Source organism: Cotesia typhae, unplaced genomic scaffold, assembly GCF_013202065.1.
Source record: "Cotesia typhae breed Kobodo isofemale line unplaced genomic scaffold, CoteBio_Ctyphae contig_48, whole genome shotgun sequence".
Lineage (NCBI taxonomy): Eukaryota > Metazoa > Arthropoda > Insecta > Hymenoptera > Braconidae > Cotesia > Cotesia typhae.
In genome coordinates, this window is record NW_027423756.1 from 5,474,119 (window position 1) to 5,497,965 (window position 23,847).

At 36.0% G+C, this 23,847-nt stretch overlaps 1 protein-coding gene across 4 annotated transcripts in view; it reads left to right on the top strand.

Moving 5' to 3' along the window:
* The window catches only part of Tio (zinc finger domain-containing protein tiptop), a 173,446-nt gene that overhangs the window by 142,404 nt on the left and 7,195 nt on the right, over positions 1-23,847 (top strand). For all 4 annotated transcript variants that reach the window (XM_074247117.1, XM_074247116.1, XM_074247119.1 and 1 more), the window contains one exon: positions 21,634-21,877. In XM_074247117.1, coding sequence (XP_074103218.1) covers positions 21,634-21,877 — 244 coding nt within the window. The remainder of the gene's footprint in view (positions 1-21,633; positions 21,878-23,847) is intronic.

The window sequence follows — 23,847 nt, forward strand, 5'->3', positions numbered from 1 at the left end:
GAAATTTTTCGATATGGCGATTTATAATTTTTCGATCTAAGCTAGTTCTTAAATTTTCCAACAGATGGCGCATGATCGCTAAATCTTCTTGTTATTGGAGAGTTAAAATTTAAGGTATTATATTTTAACATAAAAAATTTTTTTAACTCCTATAAAACGCTTATTTGACATTGATTTTTAGTTTTATTAACGGCTTAATTAATTTTTTATTCTTAATTACACATTTCTAAAAAATACAAAATTAAAAAATTCCAATAATTTTTTTTTTAATTCTCAAAAATAGGCTGATATGACCATACAAAGCCGCATTAAAAATTTTTTAAACCTGAATTATTATTAATTTTTCCTGAAATTTATTTATTACTTAATAGTTATAATACGCTACGGTAATTGTGATCTAAACATGAGAATTTATTAACCATAATTGGAAGTAAAGAATTAATTTACAAAAAAGTAAATAAATAAATGTGTAACAATGTAAAGTGATAAACATAAAAATTACAACGTATAAAATAATTTATTTTCCCAGTGTTAATTATAATTAAAAAAAAAAATTGAGCATGCATCGAATGGAGGTATTCAATTTATTACCGTCTATTTACCCAATTTAATCCGTAAATTTAAAATGAGCGTCACTGGGTGAGATTAAATTGTTCATTGATTAACCGGTTTAATATTCGTAATTTATATTATACAATGTAATTATTAAACTTTTTATTCGTTGCTGGACAAACGATCGTCTGCATTGATGGTAATAAAGTACACTTTTAATGCATAAATCAATGTACGAAGTCAATAAACCATGGCAGTATTTTTAATTTCATTTTATTTGTCGTTATTTAATATAATATATAATATATATTATTTTTATTTATTTATTAATGTGAACAGCGAGTACATGGTGACCACGTCGAGTAACTATCAATTGAATGAGCGAGGATACGCGTGTGACCCCGGCCATTCGCGTCATCCAATTAATAATTCAATCAGCGTACACGCGCTTGGATTACCTTTTGGGTGTAAAAACGTAACAACATTCACATATATATGTATATATGTTCACATTTAATGTGTATAGTTGCGAAAAGAGGCCGCGGGGTGACTGCCGGGAGCGAGGGTGTAGGCAAAAATATAAAGCGAGACCATTATTACTAGAGCACTGGTAATTTGCAATTATTTGTATTTTCCATTGGTATTTCACGGTTCCGAAATAGAATGATGGGTGCCGTTGGTTCGTCATTTGCTCACGCTTCACTTAACCGAGTCCCTGGGCTGAGTTAATTATCGCCCGTACCTTCCCGGTTATTGCTAATGAACTCTCGCCCTTGTTAACTCTATACACTCCTCGATGGATTAAACCCTACTTTATTAGTCTCCATAACGCGTATTACTGATTAACTTATAGGGAGTAAGAATTTATTTATTTTTGTTGGAAACTATTTTATTTTAATTATTACTATTGATAAATTTGCTTCAAAAATTATCTTTTCCTCTCATCGAGCAGAAAATTTTCCATTTCGTTGTCTTGCGACTCTGAATCGAGCAAAACAAAAAATCCTCAAATCAAGTAAGGTTTACAAAAATTGAGAAAGTTTTCTTAATTTATAAATTTTTCTTTCTTTTTTAAAATAACAAAATTGTTTTTTTTGATCAAGATTTTTTCTTTTCACTCAAATCAATTCTTTCATTAGTATATTGATGTATTTTCTTAATCCTTAAAGAATCACTTAAAAATATTCAATTTTTTAACCTTATATATTTTTATAAAATTTTTTTTGGTCATTTTGGAGTTAATTCTCGAAAATGTTTAAAAATATATTTTTTTCACTAAAAAAAAAAAATTAATTAAAAAAAATTTTTTTTTGAAAATTTGAAGGTTTCTTGATTTAAAAAATTTAATTTCTAAATCGTTAACATAAGAATTTTGAATGAACCGAACATTTTTTTGTTTTAAGATTATTTCTTTTTTATAAAATTTTTATTTTACAAAAATTGTAAAATTGAAATTTTTAAGGGAACAAGATCATAAAAAGTTATTTACAATCTTTAGCGGCTTTTACCAACTTCTTCAGACCCTTGAATTATTAATTAAATACTTTTTTCTCTAAATTAATAAATTCACTATGGATTGACTCTTAATTACAACTAAGTATTTAATTAAATTTAATTTTTTTATCACCACTAAAGACTTTAATGCAAAAAATAAGAGCTTAAATTTAGACACCGAAATTTTCAAACGATTAAAAAAAAATTATCACTTTCTAGCAACATACAGCACCCTAATATATGTGCTTGGTAATCTCTTATGCAACATGCGATCGCGCGAGTATTGATAAATAACACGAAAGTGATAAATTAACAATCCTGGTGATTATAATCAAGCGACTTTTTTAATGCGGATAATTGATTAACTCGAGCCCGATAAATTCAATGAAAATGCATGACTTTTTTTTTTCTATAACACACAATATCACTGTAATTTTATTAGCACGTGAATTACAGTAGCGGCAAATGACTATTTAATTGCCTTAGAATGGCTGTCGGAAGGTGATGCACGTGCCTTACTTACACTTCACTTACCTCACAACATAGTGTAATTTTTTAAATTGATTTTTTCATTCAGGTTAGAATTTTCAATGGCAGACGACGCCTCATACAGAGTTCCGTGAAAAATCGTCACATTACATTGTGAATTATTATGATTAATATGTTTATTTACCGGGAGTTTTTTTTATACCGCTTTGTATTCGTATTGTTGTCGGTACAATAATTGACACCAGACACGGCTCGTCATTATTGTTTCTGGCAAAACGTGTGTATTAAATATAAATGCAAAAAAGGTTGTCACAGTCGCAGTTCCCGTCCCCGTCACAGTCGCAATAATACAGTATGAAAATGCAAACATTATTGCCCCGAGTGCGCGGGGGTAGAGGGTCGAGTTTGTCGGGTTGGCAAAGTAATGAAATGAAAATCTAATTACGCGTGAGCGTTTTACCCAATACAGTTTTAAAGAGACCGAGGGGTTGGAGTGTCTCGTTAAAATCACGATCGTCGTAAAAAAATAATTAATCTCGCGTCATTGTTGACAATAATAAAACGAAACAATACTTTTTTTTTTTTTTTTTTACTTTTTGTGCCTAGAGTCAACGTGATTTATTTAATAGCTCGCCAATGAGCAGCGCACTTTATTATTTAAATCGTCGTTTTAACTCCACAACCCATACAGGAAAATACGACGGGGCCAGGTATGGGCCTCGCTTGGCGCAATGCTGTCAATCTCTGGCCCATGCTCGTAAACCCGCTTTGGCCCAGCTTTGGTAAAAGTCTGGGATGATAACAGGGTGCCAGGCTTGGTTGTTATCATTGGCCCAGGTATGATCGCCTAGGCTGATCCATGCGTGGTAGCCAAATCTGGGCCATGCTTGCTAACCAAGGCTGTCCCAAGCTTGTCAGCCTATCTTGGCCCAGGCTAGGTAATCAAAACTGCGCCATGTATTTTTAAATATATAAACTTCAACCAAGAATAAAGAAAAAAATTTTAACTAATAAAATTGTCTTACTGAAATAATAGCAATTTCAAACAGACAAAAATATAGATATAGACAATACATAAAATAATTATTGAAAAATCTTTGATTTTGCTTGCTCGGTCTCGCTCAGGACTTCGCTAAGCGCTTGATGTATGTCATAACATATTTGCGAAACTCTCAGTGAGACGGCCAGCGAGATGTCCGGCGAGACGTCCAGCGAGATATTCAGCGAGACGTATTTAAAAATACGTAATTTATTTTGTCAATTCTCCGGAAGTTATATTTTTAATAATTGCATCATCTTAAGTCAATAATGTTTTCTGTGAAAAGGAAAAGATAAAAAAAAATATACAAATACGTTCTAGGTTGTAATTGCATGTTTTGTTTTTTTTTTCTGTGAGAAATTGAACTTTTCAAATTAAATAAATATCATTTAACTTGAAGTCTGCTGTGGCAGTGTTACTTAACTTATTTATTATTCTTTTTTATTTTTTTTTAATTTCTAAAGCTTGTCTGTGATTGGTCAATTTACATTTTGAATAACTCAAAAACTATTGAAAATATCGAAAAGCGACTAAGGAACTTTATTCTTAGAATCGACTCCTCTATCTACAGTTTTCCGCTGTGAAGGTCATTCTGAATCACCCTGTATATGTAACAGAATTAAGTAACTTCAAACTTATTTGATCAAAAATTTTGATTTTCACGATTAAAATAAATTTTCAAAGATTCAAAACTAGTGATCTAATCGACGTATTTGGTTTGTCTCTTGTATTTGCTCATAGAATAATTTTAAACTGCTCTATCAAAGTCTACGTAAGTTCAAAATTATCTTTTGATGCCAAAAAATCTCCCAAATTTTAGCAATCACAAACTTCTTATTTTCTCAAAAATCGATTTCTCTTTTTCAAGCCAAAATCCAGTATATAATTGTTATCATTCTCGTTGGTGTTGATGTTGTCGCTGTCGAAAAGTTTAAAGGAAGGACAATTGGATGATGTAAAGACACGTTGACAAAGTTTGTATTGGTGGATTGTTGGACATGAGAAAAGGAATCCTGCACACGTTTGACGAGAATTGGAAGGGTCTGGAAAGTACAAAACACCACCAGTACAACTGAATCAGAAGTAGGAGCAGAATAGCGCAGAGTAGTGGCGTAAATAAGGATGAGTTGAGTATAAGAGAGAGCAGGAGTAAGATAGGAGATAGAAGGTAGAGGATGAAAAGCGCTCGGGGGTGCAGGGGGAGGTTGTTTCATCTGTCACCTGCAGACGCCGCCTTCCTTTCCGTCATCGTCCTCTTTCCCTTGCCCGTGGCACCCCTTGAACCCCTTTAATAATAACAACAATGCCAGGCCAGCACGACCGAAGTAGAAGCTCGGGCTCGGGCAGTCGAAGCTCGGACGGAACATAGAATGGAACCGGGTATGGAGGGGGAAAGGGGTGACGGGTCACAAGACGCCCGTGTCACGTTCGCTTCCAGCCTCAACCCACTCTCGACAGCTTCACTCTGGCTAGCTCTTGTTTCCTCATTTCTCTCTCTCCCTCTCTCTCTCTCTCTCTCTCTCTCTCTCCTTCTCCTGGTTGTCATACGTCTAGTCCTCTCTCTCTTTCTGTTCCTCAGTCAAAGGCGACTTCTCCTCCTTTTCCTCTTTGCTCCTATCCGTCATCCCTGGTAGAGAGCTCAGTCCAGAGTCTCTCCTATTCGCGACCCTTATTACACGTCGCACACGGGTCAACTTCATCCGCCGAGATGTCGTCCTACACCTACAGCAGCATGCCAGACATTAACATACCCATGTCCGACGCACTCTGTGTCTCATGTGTCCTCTCGGTATGCCAATGGCATTCATCTCTTCCTTTTCTCTGACAAACCAGAGACACATTAAAAATTACACTGGATTCCCAACAATTAATTAACTCTTCCCTTCATCCGTCCTCACCCTCATATTCTCCACTCCTTTCATTATCATTACTCTATTTGTAATTAGTTAATCATATTACTCTTCTCTTTAATCATTTTTTACTATTTTTGTTTCAATTACCAATTGCATGTTCATAATTTACAGTATTTGGTATTATTATAGTTACATAGAAAGTACTTACCGACAAATGATTAATTCGTGCCATCCGTTCCACGATTACCGTGAATTTAACCGTAATTTTTTAAGAAAATTATTTTCAGTGCAGTAAATACTTCTGTACCCATCAATGACTCATTGCCATTAAATTGTTCCATTTTTAATACAAGTTGGATGAATACTAATGGATGAGATTTATCGAAAAAAAAATTGACTCAATTAATGCAGAGAATAGGAGGAATTTTCTTCGGACAAAAGTATATTTTCTTGAGTCAAAAAAATTGATTTTTAAATAATTAATTTTTTCCTTCTGTGTATTAGATTGTTTTGTAAACTATTTTATTTCGAAATTGTTAAGCCGCGCGATTGCATTGATAAAAAAGTTTAATTGGTTTTAAAAAAGAAAGCTTTAACCGCGAAAATAATCAAGTTGAAAAATCAAGTAAATTTTTTTTGTATTGATTCAGAACAACAGTATTCACCTGAAATAATTGAGATTTTTCTAATCTCCGCATTGAATTTCATAAAAAAAATTCAGTCATAATTGTAAAAATTGTAAAAAATTCGCGACAGTTGTAAAATTAACCAAATTCCATTAAAAACCTCTTAAAAAATAAATAAACAAATTAGGATCAAGATTGACAAGTAATATCTGTTGTCCTTTCCCCTTTGGACTATCGAGAGGCTATTAGTTTCTATTCCGGGATCTCAAGTGCTGTAAGACAAGAGCACGGGATGAAGAATCGGAAAAAGGCGTGGAGGAAACGGACAAAACTGCTCATTGCATATTCAGCGAACTGGGACAGAAGGACAGATTTGGTGTTGAACTCGGCCTCTTACCCGTATTTCGTTTCTGGATACAGAATGTAATACTCTCCTCTCCTTGACTGGTCCTGAGCCTTCGCTCCCGTCTCCCGTCTCCCGTACAGACCTATAGCTATAGTATGTATCTGGCGTTTCATCCATTTACTTTGGGTGACGTATATGCTGGTAGTAACTGCGGCGACTTAGTGTCACTTGGATATCACGGTGTCCCTCCGTTAGCTTTATTGGTTTCTACGTGGACTCTTTTCCATACGCAAATCCGTCTACCTCGTGTTCGCCCGGCTCTGACTTGAAGTTATTTACATTGAGACACTCAACCTCGGGAATCCGTCCTGTCTATCCTCTCTCAGTTTCTATCCAGCTAACCACCATACTTTAATGTGTAGCTGTCACGTTTTTCTGGTGACTACTCAGTACAACACCTCCTACTTACGATGAGACATTCTTTGCGTTTTTCGTATCGTCCGCTATCCTCACTTTCGACTAGACCTTTAAATGTCATGGAAAGAGCAACTTTTCGAAATTTTTTTTAACAATTGATGTTTACAAAAAAAAAAAATTTTTTGAAGTAACTATCATCGCTTTTGCTTAAAATTTTAATGGTTCTATTTTTTTTAATTTAAAGTTTTTTATTTTTTAAAATTTTAAATTATCTTGAATTAAAAAATTCAATCATTTTTGATAAAAATTTGAAAAAAAAATATGTGATCATAAAAAAAATTAAATTTAGACCAAATGAAAAAGTGAAAATAATTTTTAATAAATTTAAAACAAGAATCGAGTAACTAACTAAAAAATGTACTTTATCGATGAATATTTATAAATGGATAGTTATTACAAAAATTCCTAAAAAAGCACTCCTCAATTTATTTTTTAAATGAACTGAAATTTTTGATAATTATTATATTCTCATTTTGAACTTATTGAAATCATTTAAAATTGTTTTTCACTTTTTAGTTGGGTAAGCTATTTGACAATTTTTTAGTAATTTGAATTATAATTAATTTCCAAATTTTTTAGTATAACTAAAAATTAGAAGCATTAAATTATAATATTTTAATTAATTAAAATAAGAAAAATATTTACAGTCATTCTTTGAAAATTAAAAATTTTTTCCTGTTAAATTAGTCAATTTTTTCTTCATCCTTATGATCCTGATCATAAAATTAGTATAAATTTATGAAATTATTGTATTGATCATTAATCCCTGATACGTGTGCAAACTTTAAAGTTAATCAGACTAAGCCGGTAATAATAATGGCGAAATATTTTGTTACATATAGACGTATACATTAATATAGGTTAAACTAATTATCGTAATAGCGTACGTTAAAAAGAGTTAAGATTATGAAATAGAGTACAGTCGTCAACTTATACACCAGCATTATTTATGTTATCGATACACAGTAGTACGATATGACTCTAGACGCGGGGTTCGCCAAATTAGCGCGACAATTGTCAACTACCGATATTTTTAAATAAAATATAATTTTAGTTATTTGAAGAGTGTAACTTTCAGCTCGGTTATATTTGACCCTGGTTGACATTCAGCTGTCTAATAAAACATATACCTTTACCTCACATTATAGGAAGCTTGAATTATTACTCACGATCATGATAGAGTCAACAGTCTGGCGCGATAAGCTAGATAATCAAAAACACGTTTCCAACTAGTATTTGTTTATTTTTAAAATACTTACCGGTAAAAAATAAGTTAGAAGTAGTGTAGGATAAAATATTTAATAAAATAATTCGGTCAGTATATAATTGAACGTAAATTCGGTAAGTTGAGGAAGGTGCCGCCTGCCGGTATGCAGATTACTCTCCGGTAGGGCAGCAAATAGCAGATTGAAACGTTAAACTGGAAGGAAGAGCAGAAAGAGGAGGAGGAGGCAGATGACGGTGACGAGAGAACATTCGGGACACGGAGTTGAGGAGATTCCAGCAATTAAACTCTGGAAGAAGGACGGGAGAAGGTTTAATGAGTCCCGGAGCCAGGGTGACGAGCCATCTCCTCAAGTGACACGAAGAAGCCTCACCTCCCCTCAAGTTTTTGACCCTCCTCGAATTCATCGGACGTCTGTTCCGTGCTATGTACACCAATGAATTGAAGGAGAGGGTTCCCTCTACGTCGCTCGATATCAAGACTGCCAACGGACAGATCAATGCCTCGCCGTGAGCTGCTACACGTCTCGCCCATCCATGATCAGACGAACCCTGGACACGTCTCTGATTTGATATAATATAGAAATTGAATGATAGAGAAGATTGTAAAAATCCAAAGGCGGAAACATTAGTTAAAAAAAATTGAATTTAATCCAAAGAACAATTAGCAGACAGATATATATATTTACGATGGATTGTTTGATTTAAAATGACATTACATTTAGCTGTCACTTCACAATTGTTTTAATTTTCTTTAACAAATAAATTATAGCAAAAAAAATTATTAAAAAAATGAACTTTTAAAAATTTTTAAAATTAAAAATGCAATTTTTTAAAAATAAATTTTGTTGTTAAAGAAAATTAAAAAATTGTCAAGTGACAGCTAACTTTAATGTCATTGATTTAAAAGATTTACTTCTTGAGGTATAGGCTAGAGATTAACATTGGATTCTAAATAACCTGGCTGAAAATTTATTTAGATTGATTCAAATAGGTTCGCAGAGACAGTAGTTTAGAAGGAAATAAATTTGCAGTCTTTATTTCGCATACCTGACTCAAGCTCTTGACCCAAGGAGATCAATATACTTGTCAGAATGTAAAAAGTACTGAGAAGTGTTCTTGACGAAAAATAATCAAGTCTTTTTTTTTTATTTATTGTAACAATACAAAGTCAGACATAATATTGAAGAATTGGAACATTTTATTGAACTTCTCTTTTTTTTTTTTTCTATCAGACAATTTTCATTATTTTCATTGATAATTTTATCTACAAACTAATTAAAATTGGCATCAATGAAAAAAACAATATACTGTTAAAAAACAAAAAAATTCTTGCACTAAGAAATTATTTTTGTTTTTAAAGTTAACTTGATTAAAAAATGTTCTGCTGACTTTTAAACTGCGAAATTATTAAAAATAAATTTCTTGGTTCAAGACTTTTTCTTTAGAATAAAGTTAAATTTTTCATCACTTTGCTCACTCCACTTTTTATAGAACATCAACAATTTAAGTAATAGAAGATAGTAAATACTTATTGTATTTTTATCTTTTTGTCCAAGTGTTATTAAAATTTCAATTTACCATTGGTGCAAGAGTCCCTCAATCTATTTCATACTTATAAAGTCATTTTTATGATAAATAATAAATCAACTGGTCTTCAATTAATAACATATACCCGGTTAGTCGTTCTAATTTAAAGTAATATTTAAATTTTATATATGCTCCAGACGGGGCCGTGATATATAAATTGGTATCTAAAGTTAGACAGCTTGAAAATTTTAGTCATGATCAATTTAGTTTGTTTTAAAGCATAGATACCTCCGTCAGTTCATTACGTTAAAATTGTCTTTATATTTTTTGACATTGATGATTGATTTCATTTGTTATTAATCGCAGGTCAGTTATTCTCGAACACACCTGACATATATTTATTGGCTGTTGTTTAAACTATTTTAGTTTTTTTATTGTCAGTTAATTGTCTTTTAATCAGTCCATCTTTAGTTCATTGTCGTTATTTTGTAATTACATTAATTATTACTGACAATAATAAGTTTATTATTTTGTTAATTATTTTTTCAACCAGACATTTTTTCTTCAAATGTTCGAGTTATTTTAAAGCAACCGTTTTAATACCAAAAATAATCCAGTCGCCGGCTGATATTAATTCCACCGTTCTGTAATCTCCGAAATTCAGATTTCAGATACATGTACGAGAAATAAAACCAACTTAAAAAAAAAAAAAAAAAAAAAAAATTAATAAACTAAAAAAAGTTTAATGATAACCTTGGGCATTGTGCGGTCAGTTGGGTAAATTTTTTTTTTCTCGAAACGACTGTCGCTCATCGCGGATTAGACGGCACAAGAAATAATAATAAAAATAGTGATAAAAAAAAATGATTGAATGACGGGATCGCTGAGATGATCACGACGTCTCTCATCTCTCATCTCGCATCTCGGGTAGGCATTAATGCTCGATTACAATTCCCCTATGAGTCTTTAGCCCTCCTGTATGATGATCAATAATTATTGACTACAGGACTCTGCGGTCGGTTGTAATTTCGCGTTGCCCAAAAATTCGAGTTGAGGGTCGCTCCTCCGCTCATCGAGGGTTGCGTCCCCATCACGATTAAATAAACCCTAACTATATAATATATCTATATTCCTATGAAGATGTACAAAGACTATCAAAGAAAAAGAACAAGTAGAGGAAGAAGGAGAAGACGAAAAAGAAAAAGCAAAAGTGGGGAGTTCACTGGGCGGAGAAGGTCTGCTGACCCGGTTGACAATCGATTGACGGCTGTCGCTAAGACCTCAACTCCCTCTTCAGTCAGCTCGGATTGTCCTGTGACGGCACCCGCCCTTCTTATTCTTTTTATCCTGACAACCTCGACTATTTTTCTTCCAATTATCCTGTCGCAGGTAGCGAAGCACGCTATTAGTACAGGGATATCTCTGGTTTAAATTCGCCAATTCGTTCCCTTCACACGTAACCAATACTGATCCATCATCGATCAAACATCAACATCAACATTGCTACATAAATAAATCGTGGAAAGATTTTATTTTTAAACACTCAGCCTTTATTTTAATTGATCTGACCAGGACGGCATTAAACTTATTGATCAAAGCGAGAGCTCCCGGGTCATCGGAGCGTCAAGCAAATCCTCTGATGCGTTGGCCTGGATATTATTTCCCGAGGACAGTGACAAACGCCCGTCAATGTCACTTCCACTCGGCATCATCCTCGGTCCCTACGATTGTTTCTCCTTCCATTCGTCTCCTGTACTAAGGTTTCCAACATCTACTACTGCTGCTGCTAGTGATGTACGAGACTGACGAAGAAAGCGAATCCGAGACGTGATGAGCATATCTGGTTCGTCATTCTCTTGTCTCTGCGCCCCTCTGCTTAACAGTCATCATCTCAGATTTCCGCGTTCGTGTGTTTTATTCAATACAAGAATGTGCTTTGTCTGAGTGTAGAGAGTACAGGTGAAACTTACTAGATGGTGGATGGTAGATGCCCTGTGGATGAAATGTGAGACGATCCTTTATCATGTCTATAACATTGTATGCTAGGGTATGTTTATACAGTAGAATATGATCGTCAATAAAGTATCATTTAAATATATGTCTTGACAATTGTAGGAAGACGTCACTGTACCTTCACTGTATTTGCTGTGTTCTGCAGTTATTTACCCATGATAGAAGGATTTGTTAGGATTTAATATTTGTAGGATTAAGAAATAATTTACACGTTAGTAACTAATGTGTAAATATAAATAGTTACTAAAGGTTAAATCATTTAAAGAGCGCATGCACTGAAAAAATGTTTATTAATGGGTGATCATCCATTTATATTGAATAAATCATTTGATGTAATTTAACTTGACACTTAACTTCATTTGGAATGGATAAAAATATGTTAATGAATTTAATTTTAAGAGACAATGAATAGCAAAGAAAATAATCGTTAGAAATTATTTTTTTTTTTATTACAGACATTTTCAGTAGTTAAGATTGTTCAATATAATAAATTAATAAAGCCAACTGATAAAGGTAAACAGGATTTATTAAAGACAGACAACGCAATAAAGTTAAAGCAATGATAGCATGAATAGAGTTGAATTACAAAGTGAAAAATGCGTGGGCTCAGTTCTACTGGCAAAACTCTAATCGCTGTCCATGAGGATGGATGGAGAAATGACAAATTATGGAGAGAATCGAAAGTGATCGATTTGCTGAAAATTGCCGAGTGCCAACGCTCTGTGGCTCCATCAGATATATATTTCAAATAAACATTAGTGGTAATATCGAGTGAAAGTTATTTTTAAATAATTAGGTTGGGATTATAGTTTTAAATTACATTTTGTTGGTGAAACACAAAAACCATGAAGTGCTCTACGAGTCCGATGATATATTTATATATTTATTATAATTGAATTAAATGAATTGTTATGGATTATGCGATTAAAACCCAAATAAAAATTTAAAAAACTATTTTTACGAAGACGATGACGTGAAAGATTTAGAAAATTGGATTATTGCTTGGTAATATTTTCGACTATATTGTATGAAGCCATCATCTCAAATATTCGTAAAATAAATACACGTCAACCTTGATAATAAATAATCTTTTGCAGAAAAAAACATTTGCTTTAACATAATAAAATTTAAATAATATTACAGCCATTTGTTCCAGACAAAATTACAATTAATTTAATTATAACAATTATTTGTTGATCTCGAAAGAGTTTTTTAATAAATCTGGTCTATTATTCGCGAATAAACACTTCTATCAGTGAACATGCACTGCGGTATGTATAGGTATACAATATATGTGTATAAATATGATGATAATGATGAGCGGGCATCACTAGTGTACACAGAACATGCCAAATAGAGAGGATAGATCCGAGCACAGTATATAATATAATAATACCATGAACCAGTGCCAGTGTAAGCCCAGTCTGCGACGTAGGTAGTCATTATGTGAAGGGAGGTGACGTCACTGACGGTGACGGATGGCTACGCGTCAGGCAAGTATAAACCCCATGGTACCCAATAAATTATTGCAACTATAAATTACTTCTCTGCTCACGATATATATATCTATGTACATGCACACGTACATAGATATATAATGTTATACGGCTACCGAGTCTCTGCGGGTGTGTAGCGAACGCTTGTACAGGGGTAAAACTCAGTGGAGGAGAGTAGTTCAGCTCAGAGCTGGATAGTAGTGACTGTTATGTAGAATGAAATGAGATAGTTGCCAGTGTTATTGTCGTTATGGTGTATTTCACGACGACACCGGTGCGCAACGGGTGCTGCTCGCTATACGGGTGATCGTGATGACGGTACACGTTAGAAAGGAACGACGCAAACAAAGGTGGTTAGATCCTTCTCTTGTGTGGACTAATACTAATATGGCAATAGTTCTTGGTGGTGGTGGTGGTATATATGATACAGGATATATAATAAGTCGCAGTGTCTATTACGACCCTATTCTTGATATGACACTGTAGATATTACTGCACTGGTTTGTTCATATTTTGAATGCTTCCATTTACTTTTCCGATTATTTGCTTAGCTAGTTGGGACTCATAATGCACTGATTATATTTTTTGTATATTGATTATATATTTGTTATTGTTATCAGGTAGGTTACTCAATCGCAGAGGGTTGAATGGGGTGATTTAGAGAAAATTTCATAAGGTGATTTATTTCGTCAAGCTATCTTGGACAATTGTACCAGTTCGAGAGCTTATATAATCGGTCTTGTCATCGAGATTACCCTCGTAATTATCAAAAGATCTAAATGACTTGGCACAATTGTTCTATAAACAAACACCTCGGTCAAGCTTGAAAATGGGTCAAATTGGTTCATTAGTTTAAAGTAAGAGTTGTAAAATTTTTTATTAAAATTGGACTTACTTGAATTCGTCAAAAATAAATTTTGAGATTAACATCATCTAGATTTTTGTGATGATATTTTAGATTTTCTTTAAAAATGTAAATTCATAATTTAAGCTAATCCGAAAAGGGAACCGACTTCTTCTCTCCGATAGAGTGCAAGCTTTCTAAAGATTCAAAAATCGAAGTTTTATTTTGAATTTCTTACTGGAAATTTTTTTATTATTTTTTTAATATTTACCACATTCTAGAGAATGTATCTAAAGATGTAAGTTCGAAGAGATTATTATCGTGCAATTAGAACCTTAAAATTGGACGTTTCAGGGATAGCTGGCAGGGTTAACCTGTTTTCACATATTTTTGTTTTAAAAAACGTTTGATCAATAAAAATACACTACTCTTATAATTATTAAAGTTTTATAAATAAAAATTTAAGTATAATAATAAACATCAACAATTTTTTGTCTTTTATAACTAACGTAACTATACATCCATTGTTAAATATTAAAAAATGTGTATAGCTCGATTTGTCAGTTTAATAGATGAGAAAGAAGAATTTTATTGTTTCTACCCGACGGCAATCTTCCTGATTTACCCGCGATAAATCAACACATATCTATCGGGAGTTTCATCTCGCGCGAACGATGGGAACCACTGGAAGAGCATAATCCCGATACGTAATAAATATCGCATACGAATACGAGCCGATCGGGAGAAGAGAGCTGAGCTAAGAGTTGAGCTCGTATTGGTGCGTCTGTCTCTCTGGTCCTCTGTTGCGTCTCGCACGGCATCATGCTTCAGTATTATATATTCCGTATATATATATACATATACATAGACATATACTGGCCGTAGTAGTCAAGAGTAAGCGAGAGAGAGAGAGAGAAAATAAGTCTAAGGGGAGGATATTATGGGCGATCGAGTGAGTTATACGGCTTGCCGCATGTGTGTCGCATAAATCTGTTGGTACGTCAGTCTCAGCCCCCTTTAGGTATATGTACGATTCTTCAGTGAAGACTCGCTTGGAGCTATCGACTCACGAGTCACTATTATATACATACATATATATATATATATATATATATATATATATATATATATATATATATATATATATATATATATATACATATATATATACAACCAGGATAGTGGAGTGACGAGAAACACGTTGATGGATTGTCAGGTTGTGACTAAAATTTCAGACATCAGCTATAGCTACAATGCCAGTACCTCATACAATTGCACTTTACATTTTACATTTTTGTGTATAAACAGCATAAATATATATTTGCATGTGAGTTATCTGTAATACAAAGTAAGGATTTACAAAGTTCGGAATATTCAGTATGTATGAGACGTGGTTCAGTTTGCTGACGCAGATAGAGACAAGAATTAGAAGATAGAGGAAATAAGATGGGAGTAGTTAAGTGTAAAATCGGGCACACCTGTCCTTCAGTAGATCAAGCCTCTGTCACTCGAGAGTGATGTGTCTTCTTTAGCATCCAGCATCCCCGATGAGTACCTCTACTCAGCTTAGTTGCTGTTCTACTGCTTTGCACGATGATGTGTGATACAACTTACGAGACTCTTCTTAAGTTGTGCGAAACTGAGAGTTGAGCTCTGCTTATTTATGTTGACACTGTATTTATTAGAACGGATCGGCGTGTCAGCCCTCACTCTAATTCTCCTCTGAAATCTAAAAGTTATTCGGTCTGTCTACTGATTTATTTTTGTCCGGGTAATCTAAAGTAGTTCTCAGAAAAATCTTGGGTAGTTAGTTGGTGACATATGCTTCAACAACCACTAAGGAGTTGATTTTTGCTGTCAATTAATCAATTTGATAAAATTAAAACCCACTTTTATAGCTAAGCCCCTTCTATCTGATCTTTACTATCGATTTGCGGGTAAAACAAAATTGTCAGAAATATTGAAACAGGGAATGTTTCCGGAATGAGCAGGAGCAGAGCTAGTACACTAAGATGAGACTGTACCACTGATGTGTGATCAGTGGATCAAGTTTCTGGAGTGTCGAGGAGAACGAGCTCGGTTGTGTAAACGATAACCCATCGGATCATCCTTGTACAGCTGGTTCGTATTTGGAGTCCCTTTATAAATAAACTTGCAAGTCTTTCTCATTTCATCTCAGTAATTATTGCCGTTAGCGAGAGAGACTCTTTTCTCTCGACGTTAAATTATCTATCTCGTGGTGACTATGCCGTTGTGGTGTCTGAGAAGGAGGAGGAGAAGTGATAGTTGGTTCCTTCCCTCTCGTTCGTCGGCGTGTCGCGACGTGAGAGACGTTACTTCGCTGACAATTATTGTTGTCACGGCACCGACTCCGGCAGTCGGTAGCACGAGTGACACGTGGAAAGACAGCGTGACGGAAAGTGCAAGAAACCGGGATAGTGCTGCGAATAAGGGAGCGAAAGAGAAGGATCACTCCGATGCTGAAGAGTAACAGTGACGGACATCGTGATGAAGGCATTCTCTACTGTCACAGCTTCCCTCCATTCCTACTGTCCTTTACTCTCGTTTTGCACCGTACACTGGCATGCCACGGGTTTCTTCTTCTTCTTCTCCTTCTTCTTCTTCTTTGGCGTCCGGTTCTTGTCTACGTGACACCTGCTACTGGAGCCGATAGTCATACTCGTGTCTATCGAGGCCAGACGCGTCTTTAATTGTAACTTCAGCTTCGCGAGATGTATATTTGTTAATAACACATCCTATCGTCATTAATTGTTGGAACGTCATCCGGATCGTCGACAGAGCAACCAGCTACCGGGTACCAGCTTATCGGTGGTGGCGAAACAAGTTCCCAGATTTCACATCACTAAGGAGCATACATCGATCATCAGTGTCTCGTACCACTGAGCTGTCCAGCAGGCATTTAGACGAACCAACGTATGGTTCATCCATCATCCAGTCACCGGATTTGCTTCTCCTGGCGTATTATCGCCGTACCTACATGTCTATATATGTGCCGAGGTATATTAATACACCGTTATTATTCAGATGCTTCTCGAGTTGCTCCTTGATGATGATGATGATGATGCTGCTGCTGATGACGATGATGATGATGATGGGAATGGCAATGGCAAACGCAGAAGCCAGTTGAGCCATTAGCCGTCCAACGACTTCTGTAGACGTCTCAAGCGTTGCCTGACGGTGATTTATCTTTTAAAATGTCCGTGGCACACAATATTGTGTATGGTATTATCGATATATTTCGGGTGCTTTTTATTAGTTATCGTAAAAGCCTGTCACACAATAAGCAATAACTTAATTATAATAAAAAAAATATTAATAAAATTCGAAATACTCATTGATATTGATATTTATTATTGTCATTGAAATGGACAAGCTGTATTATAGAAGATCCAGCACGTCGTTCTTCACACCCGACACTCAGACTGCACTTTCACGCTCTCTTTCCATCGGTCTTTGTCTCCGGAGTGAGTTCCTGTCCATCACTCACCGTCACTTTGACCCGTTTGCCACTTCGTCATCCCCCACTTTATACTTTCAGCTGAAGAAGAACCAACTAAAAAGAAAAAAACGAGTAGAGAGAAAAAGTAAAGGAACAAATATGTACCTCACTGCACGTTGGTCTTACGACGTACTATTACGACAGCTACGTAATTCCGATGCACCAACACATTTCGACAACTTGCTCGTGCGTACATCCTATACTCCTTATTTTTGTATGTATAATATGTTAGCGCGCCTCGAGCTTCGAATAAAGCTCAAAATCTTTAACAAATGATCCCACGTGCCACTGCTGGCGTTTCTGTTGCCGATCGTGTTCAGAAGAGCAACTTACTTGCCGTGTTATTTATTACTGTCACAGTCGAGTTGACACTCGGATTCTTGAATCGGTTTGGTAAGCGATGTATACGTTAAAACTCCCAAATAGTCGACAAATTTAAACGCCGGTGAAATGTCACTGATTTCTTATCCCAATATAACAACAACTTTCGTTATGTATATGTGTTTGTACATCTGTATATCGACGTCTCTTTATTCTTTCATGTACCGGGGTAAAGAAAAAGCAATCGGGCATGTTGGATTCTTACGAGACTGGTGCTTTCAAAAGCTGTCGATCTTGAAATTGAAAATTGTGTCCAAGTGTGGCAAATTTTCCACAATATCTTCTATTCAAAAAACAAATATGGTACATTGTCTTCTATCAGAGATATCGTGAATATTAACCTGTCTCTTTTAGTGAAGAAACATCTGTATTCCAAAGTCAATATTGCTTTGAATTTGTAAATTAAATTTTCACGTCTCTTTAATGTAATAAATAATGCGGGGCGGTTGAATGGAGAGAAATACGACAGAGTTACTTTATATATAACATTTAAGGCAAGATACACGTCCGACTGATGGAGTGAGTGTTGACTTGGGATAACGGCCTTTCCATCGGTCAATCAGCCAGGTAGACTAGTTTATATGGACCTTGGGTTTACTCTACCTCTACCACTGAATACCGTGTACAATGGTAACTATGCATGTGTACACCCACGTGCATACGACAAGAGAAGGAATTCAAATACTTGCACACGCCCACGATACTGATGATGTGTAGATGTAGATCGATGACTTGGATGAGTCTGCTGTCCGTCTATCGACATTGAAAATACGTTTATCGGATAGTTATTGGTCAGAAAGAGAAGATTCAGTAGGTGAAGACGAAGACACAGAAGAGGAAGAAGAAGAAGAAGAAGAAGATAAAAAAACAAGAAGAAAGAGAAGAAGAAGGGATTCCCCTGTCAGTCAGTCAGTGGCAGGCCACGAGAGAATCACAATTCACAATGCTGGTCTTCGTCTCTCTCGTCTTTCCCGTTCTTCTGCTGATCTTTCTGTCCGTGTAGCTGTCTGTCCATCTCCCGGCGTTTCTTCCTCATCTCATCTCATCCTCGGGATGCTGTTCGCCATTGCCTATAACAACCAGTGTCTGTCCGTCATTCCTTCAGATCTGTTCTTGCATCTCAAATTCACTCCATCCCTCTGAAACTTCTGCTGTTTCTACTGCAGCTGATGCTTCTATCGTCTTATTCGTAACGTCCTTTGACTGACTTGTTATTAGATATCCTTTTGGTGCAGTAAAGCCGGAGGTTGTATTTTCCTATTATTGCAACCGAGCATTCTACAACAAGTATCAGAAATATAAAACGAAAAAGAGCAAGAGAGGCAGAAGAAGAAGTAGCAGTGTATGCTGCTACCGTGCGAGTTTTACAAGCATGTACTTATGTAAGGGGATATCTCGCTTATCTGCATATATCCACGGGTCGTGCTTATGTTTGTCGTGAGTTAGCTAACCAAAGGAAATCGTTACACGTATAACCTTAGAGAAGTACCCGAAAGATAAGACTAATTATTGTTGTGCAGTGATTCCCCTTCTGGAGCGAGAAAAAGACCCTTAAGCAGAATAATAATCGCAATACTCAGTACTACGCCATCAGTATGTTGTAGTTTGTATGTTGCAGCAAATAGAAGAAAGGTGGTACACAAGGTATAAGGGTTAAAGAATTAAGATAAAGAGGGAAAAGGTAGCGAAGCCAGTAAGCAGTAACTAGTGGGTAACCAGTTGACCGAGTTGAGAGCAGTAGCGGTGGATGATATCTTGCTGCAGCGATCTTCTCGAGTGTCAGAGCTCGGATACACCACAAGTTCTTATTCTTCTGAACTAGTACTGGTATTGGTATTTGTGTTGGTATTTTTCAGAACTGGTTGAAGAGGAACCGAGACAAGAACCGTTCTTGTTAGTGGCTAGCAATCCTTTGGTTGTGGTTATTTTGCATCTGAACCCTACCGGTCTTTCTCCTACTAATCGGCTGATCATCACTAGTTTCTTCGACGTCTTGCTGACCTTGGATACGACAGTTCAGATGTATCTGTGTTTGACCAGCAGCTACAATAAATAACGAGAGACGTGATTGGGTTTCCGAGAACTACTGCCACCCGATCCACGGTGTGCCTTCTAAATCACTAGGTGTCAGTCCGAGGACTGAGTGCGTCTTGCAGTCACTTGTAAATAGTGTGAGCTTGAACAGGCGTCGCACGCGCTTAGACGCTCTTCGTGGGAAAAAACTAAGCAGAAAACAACCTAAAAGTCTAATAAAACGTCAAAGAATTGAAGTTAGTTGGAACCAATGTGTACATATCAGCAGCCAGGGCCAGGAGGCTACGCCAGAAGAAACGGGCGGGGCTGTCCGCCGGTGGTCCGCCCTGGGCCTCACTCCATCCAACTCTTGCTGAGCTCAGAGCTTTCGAGTCCTCTCGGTCTTGTTCTTGATCCATGGATCTCCTCGGACCTTTTCGTATTCCCTTTACTTGTTCGTCCTCGAGAACTCAGTCTCGGTGTCTTTCTTCCTTCTCGTCTCCTTCTTACAGCGCTATTTCGAGGATCTCTCTCGAGCTTCAGCCCGAGCAGAGACAATGGACAATGGGGACATAAATCTGCGTAATTAGTTGCCGATGCCCGGACGGATCAATGTGCGATCTCCTTTCTCTCCCTCTTCCTCGGTGGACTGTGAACAAACGATCCTTGGTTGGCCAGTTAGCGAGTATTGGTGGTAAAAAGGAGGATGCGGGATGCTGGATCTTGGTACCACCCTCCCCGCCCGGTTCCTCATCTCGTGGACAAACTTGTACACCCTCTGCTATCGTATAAGCATAACCGACACTCCCTATATCTGTCCCTTTTCTTTTCAAAGTACTTTATTATTATTCTTTCTCCCACATCTCTTTCTCTGTCTTTTTCTCTTGTTCTTATTTTTTTTTGTTCTTTAAAAAGGATACGTACTATGCAAGATGGCGGTTAAACCGCGTGTTGTTGGTTTTCTCGGCGTTGTCTCACCGTGTCCGGGTTCAGCTCATTTTATTCTTGGTCTCGTCCCCACGATCCTGGTTCTTGGGCATCAGAGCCAGAGGCTTATTTGCATCTAGCACCTGTCCAATGTCTCACCTCCGTCTTGCACGGCATTCGATCCCAATGCTTACTCGTAAATCACTGACACCGCTAAGCGACTCGCTTGTTCTCTTAGCGTGATTCGGGCTTAGCTCAAACTCACTTTTTTGTCTTTAACATTATTTTTATTACTAAAGAAATAAACAAAGAAGGAATATTCATAAAAATAAGTAAAATGATTTTGATAAGGATCGTAATAGGTACAGACGTTGTCAATAATGGAGGTTGTGATGAGAAACGAAAGATGAAATGGAAATTATTTGATTAAAACTCATAATACCTATTGCGGAACAAGTTTGCACTAACAATGGATACTGTCGTGGACCCTGGTACTCTGTAGTGACGCGTCTCAGTACTCGATGTACTGGTATGCCAGAAAGGCTGATAAATGAACCGATAGCGTCATTGTTGCTCGGCATCTGCACCTTTATATCATCCTGCGTTTAATATTCGACCAGGTGGCACACTCTCTTATACTTATACTTATGATGTCTTGAATTTCCTTTCGGATCCTCACATTTATCATGCTCTCATACTTACACATTACAAATGTAAACCGTTGACATTTATGAATGCACTTAAATTATAATTCCCAGCAATGACAACGGCAAATCAGTGATTTATGTTGTTTATTTTTGTGATTCCAGGGGAAGACGGTATCGAAGGTTCGGGACCTGGTACGGAGCTCCAGGCTGAAGATGGAGAATGTGTAGATGAGGATGGTCCTATTAGTCCCAATGAAAGAAATTGCCCACCAGCAGCAGCCAAAGAGGATGACGAAGCTGACGCTACTGATGACGAAGATTCAGCACCTAGTCCATCAACGCCCCCGCCCTCTGTCTCATCAAGGTTAAATCCTATTGCCCTCCGAGATACTGGACCTCCCGACAGGTATTTTAATTTTTTCTTTATATTTTTTTTATTCAAATCGTAAACATGAAAAAAATTGAGTAGTTTAAATGTCAGATAAAAATTTGTGTCATTTGTTTTTGAAGAATCATCAACTAGATCAACAATTAAACTGAAAAATGTTTTTATTTAAATGTTTAATTTCCTACTTTTTCTAAAATAAATTTTTCTTTATTATTTCGCTAAAAGTTTTGATAACAAAACGTAAAATTTTAAATTACTTTTGATTTTTACACTGTGAATACAGTTTTGCAAACTTTAAAACTAAAATAATAACAACAATAAAGCCGCGAAATCAAATAAGTAAAAAATCTTATCATAATATACACCTGGGAGACTAATAAACGCATAAATAACGTAAATACATATGACAAAAACAAACAGCAATAAAAAACAAACTTAAGGATCCTTTGAAGATTGTTCGGTGTTCTGATCACGGGCCGTCACAATCTCTGTCTGGCACTGATTCTCGCAAGCTGTTCTAGTTGTATATCGTAATATAAATTAGTAGAATCATCACTGTATAACAAATCTCCGTTTACACGGCACGGGGATAAACATGCCCGATATAACAAAATAAAAGGAGCGAGACATTTTCAAGCAGTTGCCGCGTACCGGCGTCACTCAGCTAATAGAGATAGGCGCGTGTTTACTACCCGTCTCTCACCTCTCATCCTCTCGCACTCGCTAGCAGTAGTGTTATGTCTGTCGGCAGCTCTGAATATTCTCTCCATCCCCATCCCCACCTCCAGGTCTACCCTTCTTAGCCCCCACCTCACCTCAGAACCCCAAAAACTTCCCCTGCATGCGTACCGGTGGTTCCCTTTCATCTCGTTGCACGCGCATTCAACATTCAACATTCAGTCAGAGTCAGAATCAGGGGAGTCAGTTACCAACGCGCCGTCGACAGGTTTAGTGGCTCTAGCCACTAGCCACTAGCCACTAGTTTCACCCACTTACACATACACGCACACGCACACACACTATACCAGTGCCGTGCGCTATTCATATACAGTATATAATAACACGTGTCCTCTTACGTCAAATGATTATTCACATGTTTCCGTATTTCACCACCCACCGCCTTAAGATACACCACACCACCTCACTACTGCTTTCTCACGCTAGTATAACAGGTATATTTATATTGATATTCATATTCATATATTTCTTGTTTATTGCTATCTTATATTTCATTAAACATACGGTGATTTGTAATTATCGGCTGCTGTACTACCGTGTATGTCGCGTGTTTTCAGAGACTTATCATTATTAAATATTCATACCCGTATACATCCATGTGGATATCTTGGAAAAAAGTTAGATATTTACATATCTGATCATTTATGGTCATATAACATTTTATATTTAGCAATTATTAAGTATTCATTTCAATTCTAAGGTTGCTTAAACGTGTTGTGTACAATAATAAAATCAAGTAAATACATCAAGCACATAAAAAGCTATCTTGACCGAAGAATATTTTTTTTATATTAAAATATTTTACTCGGAATTTGGAAGTAAAGTTTTTTTTTGAACACTTTAGTCGAGAGCAGCGCCACTCTTGGAATACTAACAAAATTGCAACTGTTATGATTTTTATACGATTTGTACGGAAAAGTATCTTGTTAGCCTAATCATATTAAATATGTGCTCTGGTTTCTTTTTTCACTATTTTATTAAATTTAAAACAGAGTTTTTCGAGTCAAGAAATAAATTTGTGAAGATCACACATTTTTGAGTTACAGTAAATCTTTTCTTCTTATATAATAGTCCAAAAAAATCACAAATCATCGTTAAGTGTATTATTCTCTTGTCAAATTCAAAACCTGCGCGTTTCAATTGTCAGTCGATTATACCATTTTACTTTTAAAGATAGTTGGAGTAACATATTTCAACTTATACATACTTATGTATTCAACCTGTCAATCATAATCAATAAAAATTACTTA